Here is a 20,092-nt window from a genome sequence, read left to right as displayed (position 1 = left end):
AGCAGCAGTTATACAAATCGCATGCAAATTATTTCAATTGTTGTTCATCTTTCACAACTGCTGTTCGCCTCTTCTTTTGTTGTTCTGTGCTGTTCCATTGACTTAATTCTAATGTCAAAATCAAAACAGCAACAACAACAACAACAATATATATATAGTATATATGTATGTGTGTATGTCTGTGGGGTTAATTGATGTAGTCGCTCTATAGAAAACATGCGTTTAATTTAGCCGGCTGCGTAATTCTTAATTTAATTGATCGATGAACTTGAAAAACCAACGGCGGCTGTAAAAATGTATAAATACAATAGCTCTATACAATTTTTTGTCTCTGGGCATTAATTCAATTTCCAATAGCTGTCCAAATGTCAATTTTATTAGCGCATCGCATGGAAAATTCATTAAAACAATATGTTGCTTTTATTTGGCAGCTGTTTCAATCAAAAAAATGTCAAAGTGTATAAAAATGCTTGCAGCTGGTCACAGCCGACATTAGAAGACGCTGTCTATGAAAGTTTTAGAAGTAAATGTTGTTTATTTAGTAAAGTTAACATAAACTATAAATTGCTTAAATATTTCAATATATATCTATTTCTATTTATGCAATTTTTTAAGTTTGCTCATAATATTTATTTAGCAAATCGCTGCCACGCCCATGAACTTGAAAATATGTTAGAAATATTCATAGTGCACAGTCAAAATATAAAATTTACTCACTTGCTGTGCAAAGTTTAATTAGTTTATAATAAATGTTTGGCGTCTGCGACAGCTTTTAACTAAAAACAATTTCAGTTTACGTAGCTTTAGATAAAGCTAATAAAATATAGGCTTTAACCTTTGTTCTTAACTTGTTTGATTATCACTTTACTTCCGTCACTTCGCTGGCATTGAAAGTTAAAATTCCAAAAGATATAAAACACTTAAATGAGCTGTTGAGTACTTAAGTGTGTGTCGCCAGTGTGTGCACTCCCATTTTTAGCAGCAAAGTTATATAGATTCTAAGCTAGTTCATATATAATTATCTGCGCATTGGTCATGAATAAATTAGTAACATTTTCAATTAGAATTCAATAAGAAAAACAATAAATATATTTATTTTCTATAAATACATTATAAAGAAGAATGTAGTAAATATTCAGCTTTAAGCATGGGAATTCACAACTTATGCTATAGATTAATCCAAAGTAACAGTTCAGCTCTGTTAACAATTTCGCTAGGCAATTAAACTGTTTTCAATACGAAGCATAAACCAATTGCTAAGTTAAATAGCATTTAACATTATTTAAGCACTAGCATTTATTTTTCATTTAATATAAATGCAGCTAACATAGCATTTTAGTTAAGCTGCTGGAGCTAAATTAATTGAATTTGAGCGTTGCACAATTTTATTTGAAAAGGCGCTAATTGCATTTGCTTAAATGTTTAATTGCTGGCTTCAGGTTCAGGTTCGTCAATACACAATTTTGTTGCAATTGACACACATACGCACACACATATACACACACATTCATATAAAGCGCCTGATGTTTGGCTATAGAAATGTTGAAATCGTCGCAATAGTTTTGCGCATTTTTTTCTTTTGCGCTGTTTTTGTTTTCGATTTTCCTTCTTTTTTTTTTGGGCGCTGCGCCCACTGGGGTGTGGCATGTGAACCAAAAGGCTAACTGCCAGCCATGACATTTCAAGAAATTCGCACTCATTTAAACGGGCAGCAAAAACAGCAACAACAACAACAAAAAGTTTTCCTCGCGTTTCGTCTATTTTGTTTGATTTATTATAGAATATATATACTTATATATATAGTATATATGCTTGGCGTCGATGTGTGTATATTTTTTTTTCTTGTGCTTTGTGTCGTTTGTGGCAGCTGCGCCAAGAAAACGCCGCACACAGTGCAGCCAATGGCCAAGTTGAAAAACACGGCTGGGCAGCAGATTGCGCATACGCTCGGTTGGCCCAAATATAATTTTGCCATCTTTAGCCGCAACAATTTATGTGCAACTAATATGGCAATGGCAATTTATGGCTGCATTAAATTCTTGTTTCTCGATTCTAATCAACAAGCAAAAAGTGAAAGAGAAAGCAACAAAAATTAACGATTAACCACAAGTTGCGTTCCCACCTGTTTTTTTTTTTTTTTTTTGCTTTTTTTGTGAGCAGCCAAAAATACCAAAAAAAATTATGTTAAAAATAAATATCAAGTCAGACACATGTTTTAGATTTGTTGTTAGATGTCGTTTCTGGCTGGCTGTGGCTCTTATAATTAACTTAAGTATTTTTAGCTTACAAAAATTTACAACAACAACAACAACAAGCAGCGTGGAAACTTATATAAAGCAACAACAAGTATTTTTCAATTAATATTTCAAAGAAGCGAAACATTTGTGTTTCTTTAATTTGATTTTTGGTTTGTCTGCCGCTTCAAATTCATTCATAAATTTCCATAGCCACTGATAATAATTCATTGTGCAATAGATTAGAAAATTGTTTTCACACACACAAAAGGTTAGATAAATGGCTATGATAAACAATGTTTAAATTTCGCAAGCAGTTCAGTAATGTTATCGTAAAGTTCAGATGGCAAACAAATTAATGCAAAGCATTCATTTTTCTATAGACTTAACAGTCAGCAAAAATTGTATGAAATTAAATTATACGATGTATGAAATTAGGAATACGACATTCAGTATAACGATAAACAGTCTAATCAAGAGATCTGTGTACTAAAAATTCTTACCTTTCATCTAATTAGAGTTTTATTTTCAATATTCGATATTCAATACGAAATTCAGTATTACGATATTCAGTTACTGCCAAGTTAAGGAACAAGCTTAATTCGAGTTCTATATACGATATATACAATTTGATGTGCATAATAAAATCCAATTTTTTAACTAACTTAATATTTTTTTTTGTAAATTTATAAGCAAATTTAATTGCATACCTCAAACAGTTTTTATTCTTGCCAAATTTAATTGCCCATGTTTAGCAAATTTTTGCATTTTGCAAATAGAAATGTTGCCTTGAGTTTCGCTTTTAATTGTTGCACAAGTTTTTGTCTCAACTTCCAACCGAGATCTGCATACAAAATCAAAAAGTCTGCCCTGAAGTTTTGTGCCCGTTGCCGGACCCAGCGACCCAATTGCTGCCCTCCCAATGTTCGTCTGAAAAGTTTACATAAAATCTGCGCAATTGCCCCATCAATGTCAGGAGAAGAGAGAAGCGAGCAATGGAGAATTCTACGCCCACAATTTTTTAGTATTTCTTATTGAAATGTTTCATCCTGACTGTCCGCAATTGTTTGGTGCTGGGAACTGGCAACTGTTCATCCTGCTTTGCCCACTCGTTTCATTTTCAAAACGCTTAATGCCAATTAAGAATATTAATGTCGCTGGCAGCGCAGCTCGTTTATTGCTGCCAGGACCAAGCTCATCAGCAACCATCAACAGTTTGTTCTCTTTTTATACACTTTGCTGCTTTTTTATTAATGAAAATCGAAGAGGCAATGCTCTAGCATAAAATACGTTTGTTTAGCAAGCCAAATTGCTTGAGTTTGTCTGTATGAGCAGCAAGATTTCTGAAACTAGCAGAGCTAGAGACACCAAATTTGCTATATACATAGCTATTTATAGCTATTTTTATAGCCAATGCATATCGAAGTTGTATTTGCACTTTAAATGTCGAAAAAACAGCATCACGTTTATAACTTTGCCAAAAATTCAGCACATAAGCTTTGAAGTCAGTTTTTAATGTATTAAAGTGTATTATATAGTTGTGCGCAGCCATGTTTCGCCATTTTTTTTGCTCATTTCGCTGGCATTGCATTGCTGCTGGTATTGCTGCTGCAGCGCAGCATCTGAAACTCTGACAGACTTTGGAGCTGTCACTGCGCTCTCGTCTCTCGTCAGCATTGCTAATATTCATTAGCTGGAAATCCTTTCTCGAGTTGTTGCCATTTGCTCACCAAAAGCTTAGAGCTCAAGTTGCTGTTGACGAGTCCAGCCACCCACCCAGCCATTTGCACCACCCACGAAGTGTTGCCTTGAAAATTCAATGCGCAAACAATTGAATGGCGCACACGGTGGCGCGTCCACCATTAATCGCAATCACAAACGACGACGACGACGTCGCTCAGATAATTTTTCATTTTCCTTCGCAGCTCAAGTTTCTGCTTTTCTCTTGCTCGCCGCCCTGTCTTTTAATTTTAATCCAAATTGTAACCCATTGTGCCAATTTCATCAATATGCTAATTTTATAACTGCAAAATTTAAACTAACGCCAAGTCATTTGCTAAACTTTGCTATATAATATAGCGCTTACTTATTATTCTCACAACTAAGTCGTAATTGTTGCCAAAATATATATGTGTACATATATATATTTTATTATTTATGCACTTGAACAGCTTTTCGCGCAAGTTTTCTTTATTTTGATTTCATTTCAAATGAGCAAAGCTATAATATTTAATTTTTATTATGGCAATTAGAAAAACTAAAAAAATAACAATTTAGGTCACAATGCCGAATGCAATGCGCAAATGCAAAAAGAAAATTAGCCAAGAACATAAAAAAAAAATTTAATTTTAGCTGCAAACAAATTAAAAAAAATGTATAAAACTAAAGTAAAGTGCAGCAGACTTTATCAATATTAAACATATAGTATATATATATTAACAAAAAAATATAATATATAGCAATATATATGTAACAATTATTATTTTAATATTGAAAGGAAAAAGTAATGCATAGTTGCAATTAAATGCAGGCTAAGCAGCTGAGGAAACGAGAAACAATTTTATTAGTTTTGTTCTATTTCAAAAAAGTATCAAAATAAAAGACAAAGCTTGCAAAAAAAATAAATAAAAAAAAATAATAAAAAAACAAATAAGTTTTATAATTTTATATATTATACATCATTTTTATATATTATATATAGCGCAAAATTATATGAAGAGCTGGCAGCTGTTTGTTGGAAATATTCTTGGCTTATAGTGCAACTTCAAGTTAAATTTGAGCGCAGCGTAATTCTATGCAAATTATGAATTTGCAGTGGGGTGTGGGTGGTGGGTGGCTGTGGGTGTTGCGGATTAGAAGCCTGTGTAGTGTAGATAGTGTTCGAAGCCTTGGAAATTGATTGACAGACGCTGCTGGCGCATTAGCAACGCGGCTTGCCTTACACATTAACAAAGACAGCACTAAACTTACCTACACACACACATGCATTGAAATTGTATATGAATTGAAATATAGACTCAAGTTTGATTACAATTGCATGGCATTTACATTTGACGTTGCCCACTGACAGCTTTAAAGGCATAGACATCAAAATTAATCACATTTTTGAATTGGAAATTGCGTTTCCAAGTCTGCGCTGCTGACCAGCCACACACAGCTAATAATAGAGTAGTGAAGCCACCGAAATTTTCAGTTCATGCTGCAATTGTTTGGTTTTCATTAGCGTCAGCAGCAGCAGCAGCAGCGCAGCTTCGACCATTTTAATTAAAAATGCAGCAACTTTCGTTGAACTTGCAACTCAATTGGGAATTTTTGCAGCAGCTGCTCTGAAGTGTGGCAGCTACTTTGGCATAAGTAGAACATTTTTAGCTTGATATGGTGTCGTGTCTGTTGTGTGTGTGTGTGTGGAGCTGACAAAACTAATAGCATAGCAATGCCAATCGAACTTAGCAGAGAAGCGAAGCCTCTGTGGAAACAGCAGCGGGCACAGCTCAGGGATACACAGCTCATGTCAATTGCAGTGATGCTTTGGCTCTTACCACACACACACACACACACACATGGACGGACATTCCACATATGTCAGTGTTGGCAATTAAGAGTTTTTACAGCTAAGCTGCTGTCTTGTTTTCATTTCTTTCGACTTGCTTAGAGCAATTGGCTGATCCATTTCCGCGAATCTAACAAAGCTTAATAATTAGCAGACATTTTTTCTAATTTATTATTATCATAATATTTTGCCTGTTTATGAGTGTTTGACTGACATGAGAAAAACTTTGCATTAAAATATCAGTATTGATAAAAAATGGAAACGGAAATTTGTTGATATGAAATCAAAGCATTGCGTTTAAATTTATTTATTATAGCTATTAATTAAAATTGCAATCAGAAGTTTTCAAAGCGCAACAAAAATGGATTTTTAAATATCTGTCTTTGATTAGTATAAAGAGTATTGCAGATAATATATTTGATATTTGAGGCTAGTCGATTTGATAGCTGCAAATAATTGAGAAAATTGTATAGTAAATTGTTTTCTAATTTACGCAAAATTATTTGAATATTTTGAAGCCAATATCGACTTTTAAATTCAAAAATGTATGGATTACTTGGCAGCAGAACAAAAAAGCATTTAAGATTTGGTTGCTTGAAAAAAAATGTATATCTATTAGATTAGAAATAGATTTTGTTTTTTAACTATAATTTTAGTTATTTTTGGATTTTTTATAGCCAAAAGCTGTCAGCACTGTCGCACGAGCGGCGGCATGTTGCACTTGGCGTTACATGTGCGCATTGAAAAAAGACAGCACAAAATAAAATTCTAAAAAAATTATTCGCCAAAATCTGCGAATCTGACAGCGACAGGCGACAAGTTGCACAAAAGCTCTGAAGGGGATTTGTCGCTTGAGCAAACTAAAGCGCGAGCGATGCATGCAACAAGCCAATAATAATAATCAAAAGTTGGCGTATCCATTTAGCCAACAATAGAGAATGAGTTAGTGGCCATTTTGGTAGCTCGAGTCAGATTGTGTGTGTGTGCTGCGCTGGTTGTTCTGCTTGTTTGGTTTTATTATTTTTTTTTGTTTTTCAGCTGAATCTGATAAGAATTTAATTACAGTGCATATACAATATACAAATGTATACAAATGTATTAAGCACGCACACTCGGCTGGCCTGGCGCCAGCTCATGCCCAGCCAGCCCCGCCCAGCAGACACCAACGAACCCTGCAGAGCACGCACAGACACAAAGCGCCGGGACAGGCGTCATCAGTAAAAACACATACAACATATGCATGTGCGTATGTTGTGTGTGTGTGTGTGTGGTGTGGTGTGTGTGTTGAGCGCTACGTTAATTAAGCTAGCAAACTTTTCAGATGGCAATGCGCTTTAAGGGTGAACTTGCCCAGCCAGCCAGTTAGACAACTTTATTGTCAAGCAGTTAATATATAACTATTTAATAATAATTTTGTATTTATTGTAATTACTGCTTATGGTTTGTTTTTTTTTTTTTGTTAAGTGCTGTTTATGCTCAATTAAAAATATTAATGCAACATTAATTGAGAACTCAAAATTTTATCAGCTTTAATTACAATTTTGCATTATATTTCAATCATTAGTAGTTGATTATATTTCAGCCGAGTACGCAAATATATTAGTAAACGTTATTTAACAGTTAATCGCTGTAGTCGTGTCATTAAACAGTCAAACTAGCTTTGGAAATAAATATTCTTCAAATTTTTGTCGGCCAAACTTCTTAGCTGCTAAAATGCATAGCAAGTGGGTAATTTACTGTTTATTTATATATATAAAGCAAATTATAAGCACTAGTAAATTAGTTACTAAAATTTCACAAATTTTTGCAATTAAATGTTGAAAGTTAATTTTTTCACCTCCTCTGAGCAGCTTGTTTAACTTTGATCAGAACTTTTATACAAAGCTTTGATGAATATCAAAAATTGTTGCAAAAATATAGTTAGTGCTATTAGTTAGTACTCCAAGCTAGAAATTTGTGTACCACAGCGCACGCTGCATAATTTTTAGACTCCCTTCCGACTCTGTTGTAAACAAAGTTAGGGCGATAAAAACAAAGCTAACCACACGTTGCATGCAACAGTTAGTTGTATCTTGGGCTTTGTACCTTTAAGCGTTTATAATAATGATAGCAACTGTTCAGATTGTAGCGCCCAAAGTGGAAATACAAACGCGCACTCAGTGCTGAAATCGCAGCTGGAGCGGTTTAAAAAGAATAAAAATAAAAACTATACATACGCATATATGTATGTATGTGTGTATGTAAAGCAAGGCAGATAAATATGTATTTACATATGTATGTATGGGTAAACAGACGTAATACGTAAAGTGAGCGAGAAAACTTTTGGGCTCTGCCCGCAAAGCAAATGAAAAATCAAAAGTGTAATGAAGTGAAGTGAAATGAAATGCAAACGTACAAAATAGTCGGCAGCAGAGGCAGCGAGACAGCGACAGCAGCAGCGCCGCCGCCGCCGTCGGACGGTGATGACGGGTGACGACGCGAGTCGACAGCGCGACGTTGCCATGTTCATATCTTATTTGAATTGTGAGAGTGACAACAACAACAAGAAGAAGACGACGAAGCAGCAGCAAGACAACAAAAGCAATTACAACAATTACAACTACAACTACAAGGCAACAACAGCTGAGAGCACGGCGACGACGTCGCAGTCGCAGTCGCAGCCGCCATCACAGCGAACGCCGCAGCTGAGCATGGAACGTCTGCTGCATGCGGTGCGTGAGGAATTTCAAACAGAGGATGAGTACGATGATGATGTTGCCAATATCAGCAGCAGCAGCAGCAACAGCAGCAGCAACAACGACATTAGCGACAATTACAACTACAACAACAGCACCAGCAGCAGCAGCAGCAGCATCAGCAACATTTGCTGCGAACAGCAGCAGCAGCAGCAGTCAGCAGCCAATGTGGTTAACTGCGCACTGAACATGGGTGCAGCACAGGGGGCGCAAACAGCTGCAGGGGCGGCGAGCGCGGGGGCGGGCGCAACAGTGCGACGTTTTCGTCGCTCATCGATTGGCATGCAACGTAAGTCAGCGTTTCGGCAAAGGAAACTTGACTCATTGGGCACCTGGCGCCGCAAGAGGTGAGTCGTCAAAGGGGGTGGGGTGTGTGCCACTAAACATTTACCGTGCTTATCGTACAAGTCTTAAACAATTAGTTTACCTGAAGAAAATACACTATTTAGTTTTTAAACTTATCTAAAATCTATAGCCAGAGCTATAGAAGCATTTTTAACTAATGAAATCATAATAAACTGTATTGATTCTATTTGATTTAGGCAAACTAGTACCACTGTATTTGTAGCTTAGTCTAAACGCTTCTTTCTCTTCGTTCTCTTCTCTTACACAGACGCACGGCATCATCGAGTAATCTTCGCAGACCGATACGCATTGTTCCCGATTGGACAGAAAATGCCGTTCAGGGTGAACATTACTGGAAGTCGACCGCTGTTTCGGGCGATCTCTGCTGTCTCAATGAGGAGTGTCTCGTAAGTAGACACACACATACACACATACTAATTGAAACTATAAACACTTAAACTTTGGTTTTAATACTCTGTTGTTTTTGTACCTGTTCCTGTGTTTCTAATTTCTCTTTTTTTTTTTTGTGGCTGTGAGTAGAGTAGGGTGAGCTACTTAATATGTTACTGCCCCTAAGGCAAGAGAAAAACAACAAACAAAAAAGTAACAAGAGTAAAACTTTATGTACACGGGTAATTTATTTATTGCGTGCTTGTCCAACATGCGGCAAGTCTCTGACCATATATATGTCCATATGTAGCACTCATATGTACATACTTTATTTGTTGGCTATATGTTTGCATGTTGCTGGGTTTGGCAGCAAAGAAAAAAGTTTCGCAAGCTGTCAAAAGTTGCCGCACTTTGTCACTGTGAACAGCTCAGCGCACTTTGTGCCAAAAGTGTAAACGAAAAAGAGAAAAGTCACACACACACACAGTCTACTCCTGTTACTAAAATACTTAACTAAATGTTAAAATTACTGCATGATTAAACTTAAGTAATTTAATTACTGTGAGCAGTTAGCTACAAAAAAAAGAAGGAAAATTAAATACAGCGGCCAGAATTTCCTCATCACAAAATGGGCTAAAATAAATGCTAACTAACTTAATTTAAAGTTTAGGCTCAAGCGTATGCCGCTGCGTATTTTTCTATTGCTGCTTAAAGTAGCAGCAAGGCAGCTACACAGTGAGAAAAATTAAAAAACAAAAGAATAGATAAGAAGATAAGAAGTAGTAGCTGCAAGCGAGAAAGAAAGCGCAAGTAACCATAAATGCGTCTCTAAACAAGCCAACTTCTTTTTATAATTTGTATATTTATTACCCAAATATATTTAATTATTACTTACTTTTAATTAATAACAATTTCTTAATATAAGTTTTGCAGCACATTGTCTTTTTTGTTGCTAAACTACATTTCAAGCTAGTTTTCTAGCTTGCTTAATTGTAAGCTAAGCTTAAGTGTCAGCACTGCTTGCAAAGCAATGCAGTTTCTTTTGATGTTGACAAAGATTTACAGTTAAGCTCTCGCGCACGTTGTGAGCGCAAGTTTCGTGAGCGCGCTCTCTTGCTCAAAACGAAACTGAAACTTACGCTCTAAGCAAGGCGCACATCAATGAGAGCGCGTAAGTGTGAGTGCCGCAGCTTTAAACAAAATGCAATTAGCACCAGCTGTTAGTGCGTGATCGCAGTTCATGCTGTGCAGACCGCTGCAGCGCTTTATGTCATTTTTTTAGTGAGAACGTGAGAGCATGCTTAAAGCATTTACCGCTATGGCTTTATACGCTGCCCTGCTGCTAAAGTAAAACTGCTGCAAAGTACATTACGAAAACAAAAGCAAATTTGTTTTTGTATTGCGCTTTATATTCGTTCTATTGCCTTAGGCAAATAATTAAATGTGGCTACAGTTATGTTTACATTGGAAGTTAGTTTTAGTACAAAATGCATGGGAATTGAAATAATTAATATAAAACTTCTAATGCAAACAGTGTTGCTTAGAAATTTGTATACATAATTTTGTATATTTTTAAATTGAACAAAGTGTATGCAACAACACAATTTATTTTGAATTGAAAAATGACTTCTATTATTTTTTATATAATTAATTGTCTTGGTCAGTTCGTTGTACGTTGTACTGTAGCTTAGCTACAAGTGTGGTAGTGTGTGTGTGTGTGTTTTTTTTTTGAAGACTTTTTTGTTAGGACTTGAAATGAACAACGCTTTGTTTGCATGCCCCATTTACAGAAGAGTGGTCAGCGTATGAAATGCTCCGCTTGTCAGCTGGTGGCACATTCGACTTGCATTCCATTCGTCCAGGAGAAACCGACACTTGCCTGTAAGCCAACATATCGCGATGTGGGCATACGGCAGTATCGCGAGCAGACCACCACCCATCACCATTGGGTGCATCGCAAGATGGAGAAGGGGAAGTGCAAGCAGTGCGGCAAGGTAGGTTTAGTAGTTGGTGCTAGCTTGGCCGCTCTAGTTCATAATTTGCATGGTGAAGTGCTTATCTTTGCAGGCCGTTCAGAGTAAAATATTCGGCTCGAAGGAGATTGTCGCCTTGGCCTGCGCCTGGTGCAACGAGATCTATCACAACAAAGAGACTTGCTTCAATCCGGCCAAAATAGGCGAGGAGTGCCGCTTGGGTGAGTATCTTAAATACATATATATGTCCAATATGTGCTTATGTCCTTATCAGGCGCCAAACAGCGACGGCGACGGCGACGGCTCGCAGTTCGCGCGCCATTGTCCGCCTTGGTCGCTGTTTTGTTCCATTGTCCTTTGATTAATTACGTGACGCACATGCAAATAAATTGCGGACCCGTTAACTTAATTAAAATTTGTGCATTAAGGCAACAGCCACGACCCAGCCACGACCCAGCCAGCCAGCCAGCCAGTCTTAAGCCTTTCGGGCCGAGGCCAAGGTAACAACAGCAAACAACTTAAACGCTGCTCCCGCTTCCATTGTCTGTTCGTCTGCTTAATTCACTCAGCCTCCTCACTCAGCAGTTTGCCTTTCAACACACTCTAACTTTGTTAAGCAGCAGCCTCTGCCAAAAAGTTGCAAACCGAACTTCAGTTAACTGGAGAAAGTTACAAATTAAATGTGCGGGCATACGTAGCGTATGCGCAATGCGGCTTGATAATTTCTTTTAATTTACGCACATTTTTTTTTATTTTTTGTTCTTTTAATTTGTGCTCAACTTTTGAGGTCATTTACATTTATTACGCGGAATTGACAATTTGTAAAGTTCTCCTGCTACTTCGCCGCTTGCCAAGTCAATAGATAAGAAACGTGTGCAAAAGCTCTGGGAATCAAACTTGCCACTTGCCACACGCCACGCTGCAAGACAAATTCGTAGCATGACCTTCGTCAGTCGATTTCAAATTATTTGATTGAAACTCAAACACATACACTCAGAGAAAGAGGGTGGGGGTGGGGGGCTGGAGAGCGAGCGGGTTGAGACTGATTGACTTTAGCGCTATGTAAATTATAGCCTAGAGCGCACTTTTATCGATTCGATTGCAGCATTAAAATAAGAAAAAATCTTCAAACACATCAGCCAACAAATTTGTGCTCGGCAATGATTGAACATAAATATAAATAAATAATTGCAATAACATATAGCGAGTGTGCAATTAAAAATTGCTTAATAATAATTTTATTAAGGCATGGCCAAACGATGCCCAAACCAAATTGCAATTTAAAATGCATTAGCCATGGCTTAAATAACGCGAAAATTATATTCAAATATATAACAAATTTCTTTATAGCCTGCGCTCAATTGAAAATTGCTTTATAATTATTTTTAATGAACATGGCTGAACTACAATTAAACATAAATATATAAAATACAACAATTTTTTTTCGATTTTTTCTTGCTCAATTAAAATTTGCTTATCAATATTTTTTTTAAACATTTTTCAATGTTCAATTAAACATGCAACGCATCCTTTTATATGCAGCTCAAATAACACGCATAATTATTTTAAATTAACATTTAAATGCCTTTTATTCGGCCATTTAATTTCATTTGCGCACAAACTGAAATCAAATTGCAATTGTTGTAAACTAAAACGAGCTCAACGCCTAAACGTGCTAAACAAATTGTGCACAATAAATGTGTGAAAAACTGCACTCAAATTAAATGAAAATAATATGCCACAATAATCGCTGCCTAGCTGCCACAAATTGTTGCATTTAAGTAGCACTTGCAACTGCAACATTCTCAACTGTTTAGCTGTCAATTGCCAGAGCTTAGCTCGCTCGCTTACATTCCCTCGATGCCAAAGTGCGCTTAAATTTTCATTCTCATTCTTTAACTCATAGTGACAGCTACAATCGTCTTGGCCATGGCCAACAAACATTTCTCTAATACCTTGACGCACATCAAAAACTTCACTTTGACTTTGGCGTTACAACTTTTTACACTAGCGGAAAATGTAGAATTTACCACCCAGGGGATTCAAAAGCGTTTTCTTTATTATCTTCATTCTTAACAAAACTTAAACCAAGTTTGACTTTTCTTATATTTGTTTGTATTGCTGTTGTTGTGAGCTTGCTAATGTATTCATTTATTTATTTATTTAGATAAAAGCAAGATTTAATCAATTTAAATTAAAATTTTCTTTGAGAAAAAAAACTTATATATATATATTTAAATCTGTAAAAGATGTAAAAGCAAATATAAAATTTAGTTAAATGCGTACAAAAATTGTTTTAAGTTTAAAACAAATTTAATCCCAATTCTAAAAGTTAAATTAACTGAAATTGCTGCTTAAACTAATTTTTGGAATCTAAGCTCTAAGCTTTTCTTAGATTAATAATTTAGGAACTTTATATGCGTAATTCATCTTAAGGACATATGGACATATCAATTTGAAATTATACTTCATTTCGTACTTTTGATAGAGAAAATTTAGTACTAAATAATTAGATTCGAAATTTATGAACCTGGAATTTTTATTACCCCAACAGGCAACTATGCACCGATTATTGTGCCGCCCTCGTGGATCGTCAAGCTGCCCAGCAAGGGACACTTCAAGTCATCAATACGCGTTAACCGCAAGAATAGCGGTGGCGGTGCTGCCGGCGGCGCTGCTGCGATCGCTGGTGGTGTTTCCGTCGGCGCTACCGGCAACAAGCCGAAGAAGCCAACACAGAAGCGTCCAAAGGGCAAAGATGAGAAAAAGGAGCCACGTGCTTTTATAGTCAAACCCATTCCATCGCCCGATGTAATACCCGTGATTGTCTTTATCAATCCCAAGTCGGGCGGCAATCAAGGCGTCAAGCTGCTCGGCAAATTCCAACAGTTGCTCAATCCGCGTCAAGTGTTTGATCTCACCCAAGGCGGTCCCAAAATGGGGTAAGCTCAAAATACAAATCGAGCAATTGAATTGTCTAATAAGTTGCAACTCTCTTCCAGCTTGGACATGTTCCGTAAGGCGCCGAATCTGCGTGTGCTGGCCTGTGGTGGCGATGGCACTGTGGGTTGGGTTCTATCCGTGTTGGATCAGATGCAACCGCCGCTAGTGCCGCAGCCTCCCGTTGGTGTTCTACCTCTCGGCACTGGCAATGATCTGGCTCGCTCGCTCGGTTGGGGAGGCGTAAGTTGCAATCACTTTCACTTTCGGCTTTATTTATAAACAATTGGCTTATATTTTGCAGGGCTACACTGATGAGCCCATTGGCAAGATTCTACGCGAGGTTGGCATGTCCCAGAGCGTCTCCATGGACCGTTGGGAAGTGCGCGTCACCCCCAATGATGAGGTCACCGACGATCATGTCGATCGTAGCAAGACCAATGTCCCAACGAACGTCATTAACAACTATTTTAGTTTTGGCGTCGATGCTCACATTGCTCTGGAATTCCACGAAGCTCGCGAAGCTCATCCGGAGCGTTTCAATTCACGATTACGTAACAAAATGTACTACGGACAGATGGGTGGGAAGGATCTCATTCTACGTCAGTATCGCAACCTTTCTCAGTGGGTTTCACTTGAATGCGATGGAACTGACTATACCAATCGGCTACGCGATGCCGGTTGCCATGCCGTGCTCTTCCTCAACATACCGAGGTGAGTGCCCTAGAATTATCATTTAAGATAAATTATATTGGAAATCATACATAAATGCTTATGATCTATATCTCGGCCATTAAGTCTTTGATTCGATTTTAATTTAAAAATACTTAAGCAAAGTTAGTTAGTTAGTATGGAAAGTCGGTATATTTTTTTCCAGGAATATTATAACATTCATCATAAAGTTCAATTTAGAATCATAATTAGAGCAAAACAATTTTTTCATTCACAAGTTTTATTTCTCGTACTTAAGATTTTGTAATCGATAATAAAACATTATATTTGGAGTTAGGACATTAGAAATTTGTAACTTTCGAATTTTTTCATGTACTTTATATTTAAGTTTAACTCACTATTAATATCTTTTCTATACTCCAATGTGTATTGCGAAGAGCAAGAAAAGATTATTTCTTTCTTCTTATATTTATTTGATACTTAGGCTATAGATTAGATATAGAATGGATGTGAATCTTTTGTGTATCTCTTGCAGCTACGGCGGAGGCACACATCCGTGGAACGTTTCGTATGGCAAGCCAACCATTGACGATGGTCTCATGGAGGTTGTCGGCTTGACCACTTATCAGTTGCCCATGCTACAGGCGGGCATGCATGGCACTTCCATTTGCCAGTGCAAAAAGGCACGAATTATAACCAGACGTACTTTACCCATGCAAGTGGATGGCGAGGCTTGTCGTGTGAAGCCTTCAATTGTCGAAATTGAGTTACTCAACCAGGCGATTATGCTATCCAAAAGCAAACCGGGACGTGGGAATGTCCAGTAAGTATGGAGGAAAAAGCAATTCAACACTACTCAAAAGCTTTTATCCCATTACAGTGTTCACCCTTTGGAGAAACTGCAGCTCTCAATCTTGCGCGTGACGATGCTGCAGTATGAACAATATCACTACGATAAGGAAATGCTGCGCAAGTTAGCCAACAAGCTTGGCACGCTTGAAGTCGAGTCTCAAAGCGACTTGGAGCATGTCAGGCATTTGTTGAACATGAAGTTCGATGAGTCCATCTCTTATCCGAAGGTCTCACAGGACTGGTGTTTTATAGATTGTATGTAACTGAAGATCAGCTCAGCTCGGCTCAGCTATGAGAGTAACACTTTTGTTTAATTTTTACAGCTTGTACGGCTGAGCATTATTTCCGAATAGACCGTGCCCAAGAGCACTTACACTATATTTACGACATAGCTGTTGATGAGCTATACATACTTGATCATGAAGCCGCAACCATGCCCCAAACACCGGATCAGGAGCGCTCATTCGCTGCTTACTCGCAGCGACAGGCACAGAGCGAGCGACGCCAGATGGATCAGGCCCAGGGCAATGGCAGCACGGGTAGGCATCTGTTAACAGGCTGTTGGTCACGCACAAAATTAAATACCAGACGTAGCACTGAATTGCCATTGCAAGAGCAATTGCAGTTGTATCAGCATCAGGTCGCTGAGGATTTGCCCTATGTAGAAAGGCGCATGTTTTGTCAGTTCGTGTATCGCAAGAAGCGTGTCGAGCTCTGAATCGACAGCTAACGATCTAGCCCTTTTCCAAAAGAGAACCCTCCTCGGGAACCCTCCTCACCCAACCAGCACACAGAAGCTTTAGGCTTTGCTGACTTTTCTGCCATTTCTATTCCTTTTTTCCCTCAACTAACACACACTCAAATACAAACACACACACACATGTGAGCTTGAAGCACAATCTGTTTGGGAGCGAATACAGCTTAGTCCTTGCCACGACCCGCTATGTAAGTAACGCATTCAATTTCGTTCGTCTATGCGTCGCAGCTATAATCGTTACTTACCTTAACAGTTACAAGGACTAAACCGTATTACGTTCCAAATACAACAACCCTACAACCCAATACAACCCTACACACCACTACTACTAATAGTACTACTACTATTTCTACTACTACTACTTCTACTACTACTACTACTATGTTTAATCATAAAACGGGTAAACCAATTAATTATATTTCTATACTTTTGTTCGTCGGCTTATCATTTCTTTTCACTAACAATTTGTTTATTTCTTCACACACACACACTCTATAACACACACACACTTGCAATCTCATACAAAGATGAGGACTTGCAAATTGGCAAGCCCATTAAAGTGATGAAGTGGAAGAGGTAACGTCTCAGCCTCACTCATCAAAATTCATAACTCTTGCTCTCTCGCTCATGCTTATAATTCGTTGCTATCTCCATCTCGCTCATTTGCAAGTCATAACTTTATTTTTCAACTTCTTTGTTATTAATTTCTTTAAATTGTTTATGTTAATGCATGCAGCAACAAAGATCGTTTATTCAGTTTCAACGAAGATGTTTTTGGTTATGGATTCAGGTACTCTGTATTTCTTTCCTTTGTTTTTTTTTTACTTTAACTAACTAACTAACTAACTATCTATATCTGTCTCACTCACACATACACAGCAAAGCAAAGCTGTTATCAATTCATAGTTGAAGTCATCTTTAATCTTTCTTCTAAATCAAAACTGATGCTTTACTCTTTACTTTTACTTTATTTCCTTTTCTATATACACGCACACATACTCACACACACACACACACACACACATGCACTTAAACCTTCACTCTAACAGCCCAATACTGGAGCAGACTTCAGATGCCGTACTATTAGCAGCCCAGAGCGGCGATCTAATGATGGTAGCGTTAACTTATGTTAATGTTCAATTCAGGGACCGTCATCATTTCACAACTTTATTATTACAAAATCGTTTAGTGATTTTCCATACACTTTTCGGAATTTTTATTTAACTTAGACCCCAATTATTAGTTGTGAGCAATACTCAGTTGTATTTTGAAGTAAACTCTAAAAATTGTATACTCTTTGGTGTATAATTTATATATTTCTCGATAATGTCCAGTTCTTCAGTCGCTTAGTAATTGCCTCAAATCGAGTTTACCATATCATCGGCAAGAGATTTGTTTAAAAATTACTCTCAAATTTAGTACTTAGCTAAACAAATATCAGAAAATATGTTTAGGGTCTAAGTTATATAAAATTACTCGAAAGATATAATTGAAAAGTACAACAAAACCAGCACTTACAAAATCATGATGATTTTATTGTAATTTCAACAGTCCCTAGTTCGTTTCGATTTATTGCTCGATTTGTTATTGGATAGTTGCTCGCACTTATAGTTAGCTAATACGCTTTACATCCTTAAGCGTTGCTCTAACCCGTACTCACTTTCACTCTCTCTCTCTCTCTCTCTCTTGCTTCGTTTAGTTCCGTGCACTACATGAACAAGGATATTCATTACAATCAGTGAACCGGAGCGGGCAGACAGCACTACACTTTGCAGTTAAATACAATCATAAGGAAATTGTCAGATATATCATCTCAAGCGCCACCAAGCGCGTCATCAACATGCAGGAAAAAGAAAGGTAAGTACCCCCTTTAAGCTTTAATGAGTAGCTCTTGACTTACTTTCTCTTTATTATCTATCTGTCTGTGCCCCTTTCTATCTGTGTATGTGTGTCTGTTGGTGTGGAACTTTCTAGCGGCCAGACGGCCTTGCATATTGCCGCGGAGCAGAATCAACGTGACATTTGTGTTATGCTGGTGGCAGCCGGCGCCAATTTGCAGGCACGTGATGTTGGTGGCAACACCGCCATGATGGCGGCCTTCAACAAAAATGCCACCGAGATAGCCACCTATTTGGAAAGTAAGGAATGAAATCGAAATCGAAATCGAAAGCTCATCCAATCATCAAGCAACCTGTTGTGCTATTTGCCTTGCCCCCGCCTTTATGTAAAATCATCAAACCACCGGACTTACAAAAAAAAAATAAACAAGTAAAAGACGTTAAACTTGACATAAATATAAAAAATGAAACAAGCATTAGCTCGGCTAAAAGTTGTAGTTACGTTAGTTAATTAACAAAACTTAAAAGAAAATGTTTTCCTCTTTATTTTGCTGCCCGTTTTGAATGGAAAACAAAAAAAAATTACACTTTAATGTAAACATTCCAACAACCAAAGGTCAAGAGCGATTCATGCATTTGGAGCTGCAGACCCGAATTTAATTTTAAATCTAAATTAATAATTTAAGTAAACTAAAGAAGCAAAACGAGCACGTAGTTTTCTATTATTTTAATTACTAAACTCTTTTAGTTACATATAAATAATCAAACATAATAATATTATATACGCAAAAGCGTTTTTTTTTTGTCTGTCTAACTTTGCAAACAAATATTACAACATATGTATATTTATATATATGAATATCAAATACGAATATGAATATCAATATGAATATTTTTAAATCTAAGCAAGAATTCTCAAAAAACAATTTAATGCACCTTAGTGGCAACAATTTATTTAAATTTAATTCAAATTACAACACACAAAACAAAAGCGAGTCAAATCGTTTTTATGTGTAAAGTGGAAAATTTACAAAAACCTTAGCAAAAGCAACTAACAAAGTGCTTGTTAGTCGAAACTACACTACACTACACAAACACGAAAAATGTTCAGCTAATGTTTTATTAATATGAATATTATTATGAATTGGATTGAATTAATTGGCAATCTAAATTGAAAAGATGATTATATTGTGATATCTAAATTTAAAAATTTGTGGTTCGACTTGAAAGATTAAATGAACTGGCCTCAATTAAGGCCCACAGTGCGTATGAATGATATTGATATTAGCAGACAAGCATTCGCTGTAAATAACGAAGTGGATATCCAGACACACACACACACACACACATAAATATATTATATTATATACTTTAGCACTTATATACATACAACACACACATATATGCGTCTATCTAATATATTCTTATATGATTAATCAATATACAATATATATATATATACTGTCGTAAAATTAAGAAAATATTAAATTGTTAAGTGTACAACTTAAAGCCAAATGCAGCGTAGCAGCAGCAATTACGATTATATTCAACGACAGGCATGCCTAAATGTATGTCCAAAACACAACAACAATTTCCAAAACTACACACCAACAACACACGCATAGACACGTGCGCACACACACATGCACACATACACACACATGCACACACACACACATTTTTTTGTCTAAGCTAAGGCACAACCAACAAAAACAACCAGCAAGTCAACAAATCTGCTCATACCCACTCGCGTTCTCTTTCTGTCTTTGTCTCTCACCAACAACCACAACTCTTAAGACTTAAGCA

General features: G+C 36.9%; 1 protein-coding gene across 6 annotated transcripts in view; it reads left to right on the top strand.

Annotated features, from left to right (window-relative positions):
• LOC108606200 (eye-specific diacylglycerol kinase) overlaps window positions 1–18,992 on the top strand; it is a 119,739-nt gene extending 100,747 nt beyond the window's left edge. Inside the window, exons 2-17 of one of the 6 annotated variants that reach the window (XM_017996061.2) lie at window positions 7,906–8,866; window positions 9,133–9,271; window positions 11,045–11,248; window positions 11,307–11,448; window positions 13,782–14,169; window positions 14,230–14,410; window positions 14,472–14,881; window positions 15,375–15,662; window positions 15,720–15,946; window positions 16,015–16,230; window positions 16,976–17,024; window positions 17,185–17,238; window positions 17,498–17,561; window positions 18,148–18,305; window positions 18,423–18,586; window positions 18,903–18,992. In XM_017996061.2, the coding sequence (XP_017851550.1) occupies window positions 8,247–8,866; window positions 9,133–9,271; window positions 11,045–11,248; window positions 11,307–11,448; window positions 13,782–14,169; window positions 14,230–14,410; window positions 14,472–14,881; window positions 15,375–15,662; window positions 15,720–15,946; window positions 16,015–16,230; window positions 16,976–17,024; window positions 17,185–17,238; window positions 17,498–17,561; window positions 18,148–18,305; window positions 18,423–18,586; window positions 18,903–18,946 (3,348 nt within the window). In that variant the 5' untranslated portion in view covers window positions 7,906–8,246 and the 3' untranslated portion in view covers window positions 18,947–18,992. The other 5 variants (XM_033294605.1, XM_017996062.1, XM_017996058.2 and 2 more) reach the window with 5 other exon arrangements.
• The last annotated feature ends 1,100 nt before the right edge of the window (window positions 18,993–20,092 follow it).

This window comes from Drosophila busckii, chromosome X (assembly GCF_011750605.1).
Source record: "Drosophila busckii strain San Diego stock center, stock number 13000-0081.31 chromosome X, ASM1175060v1, whole genome shotgun sequence".
In the NCBI taxonomy this organism is placed as follows: Eukaryota; Metazoa; Arthropoda; class Insecta; order Diptera; family Drosophilidae; genus Drosophila; species Drosophila busckii.
This window is presented reverse-complemented; position numbering and strand designations above follow the sequence as displayed.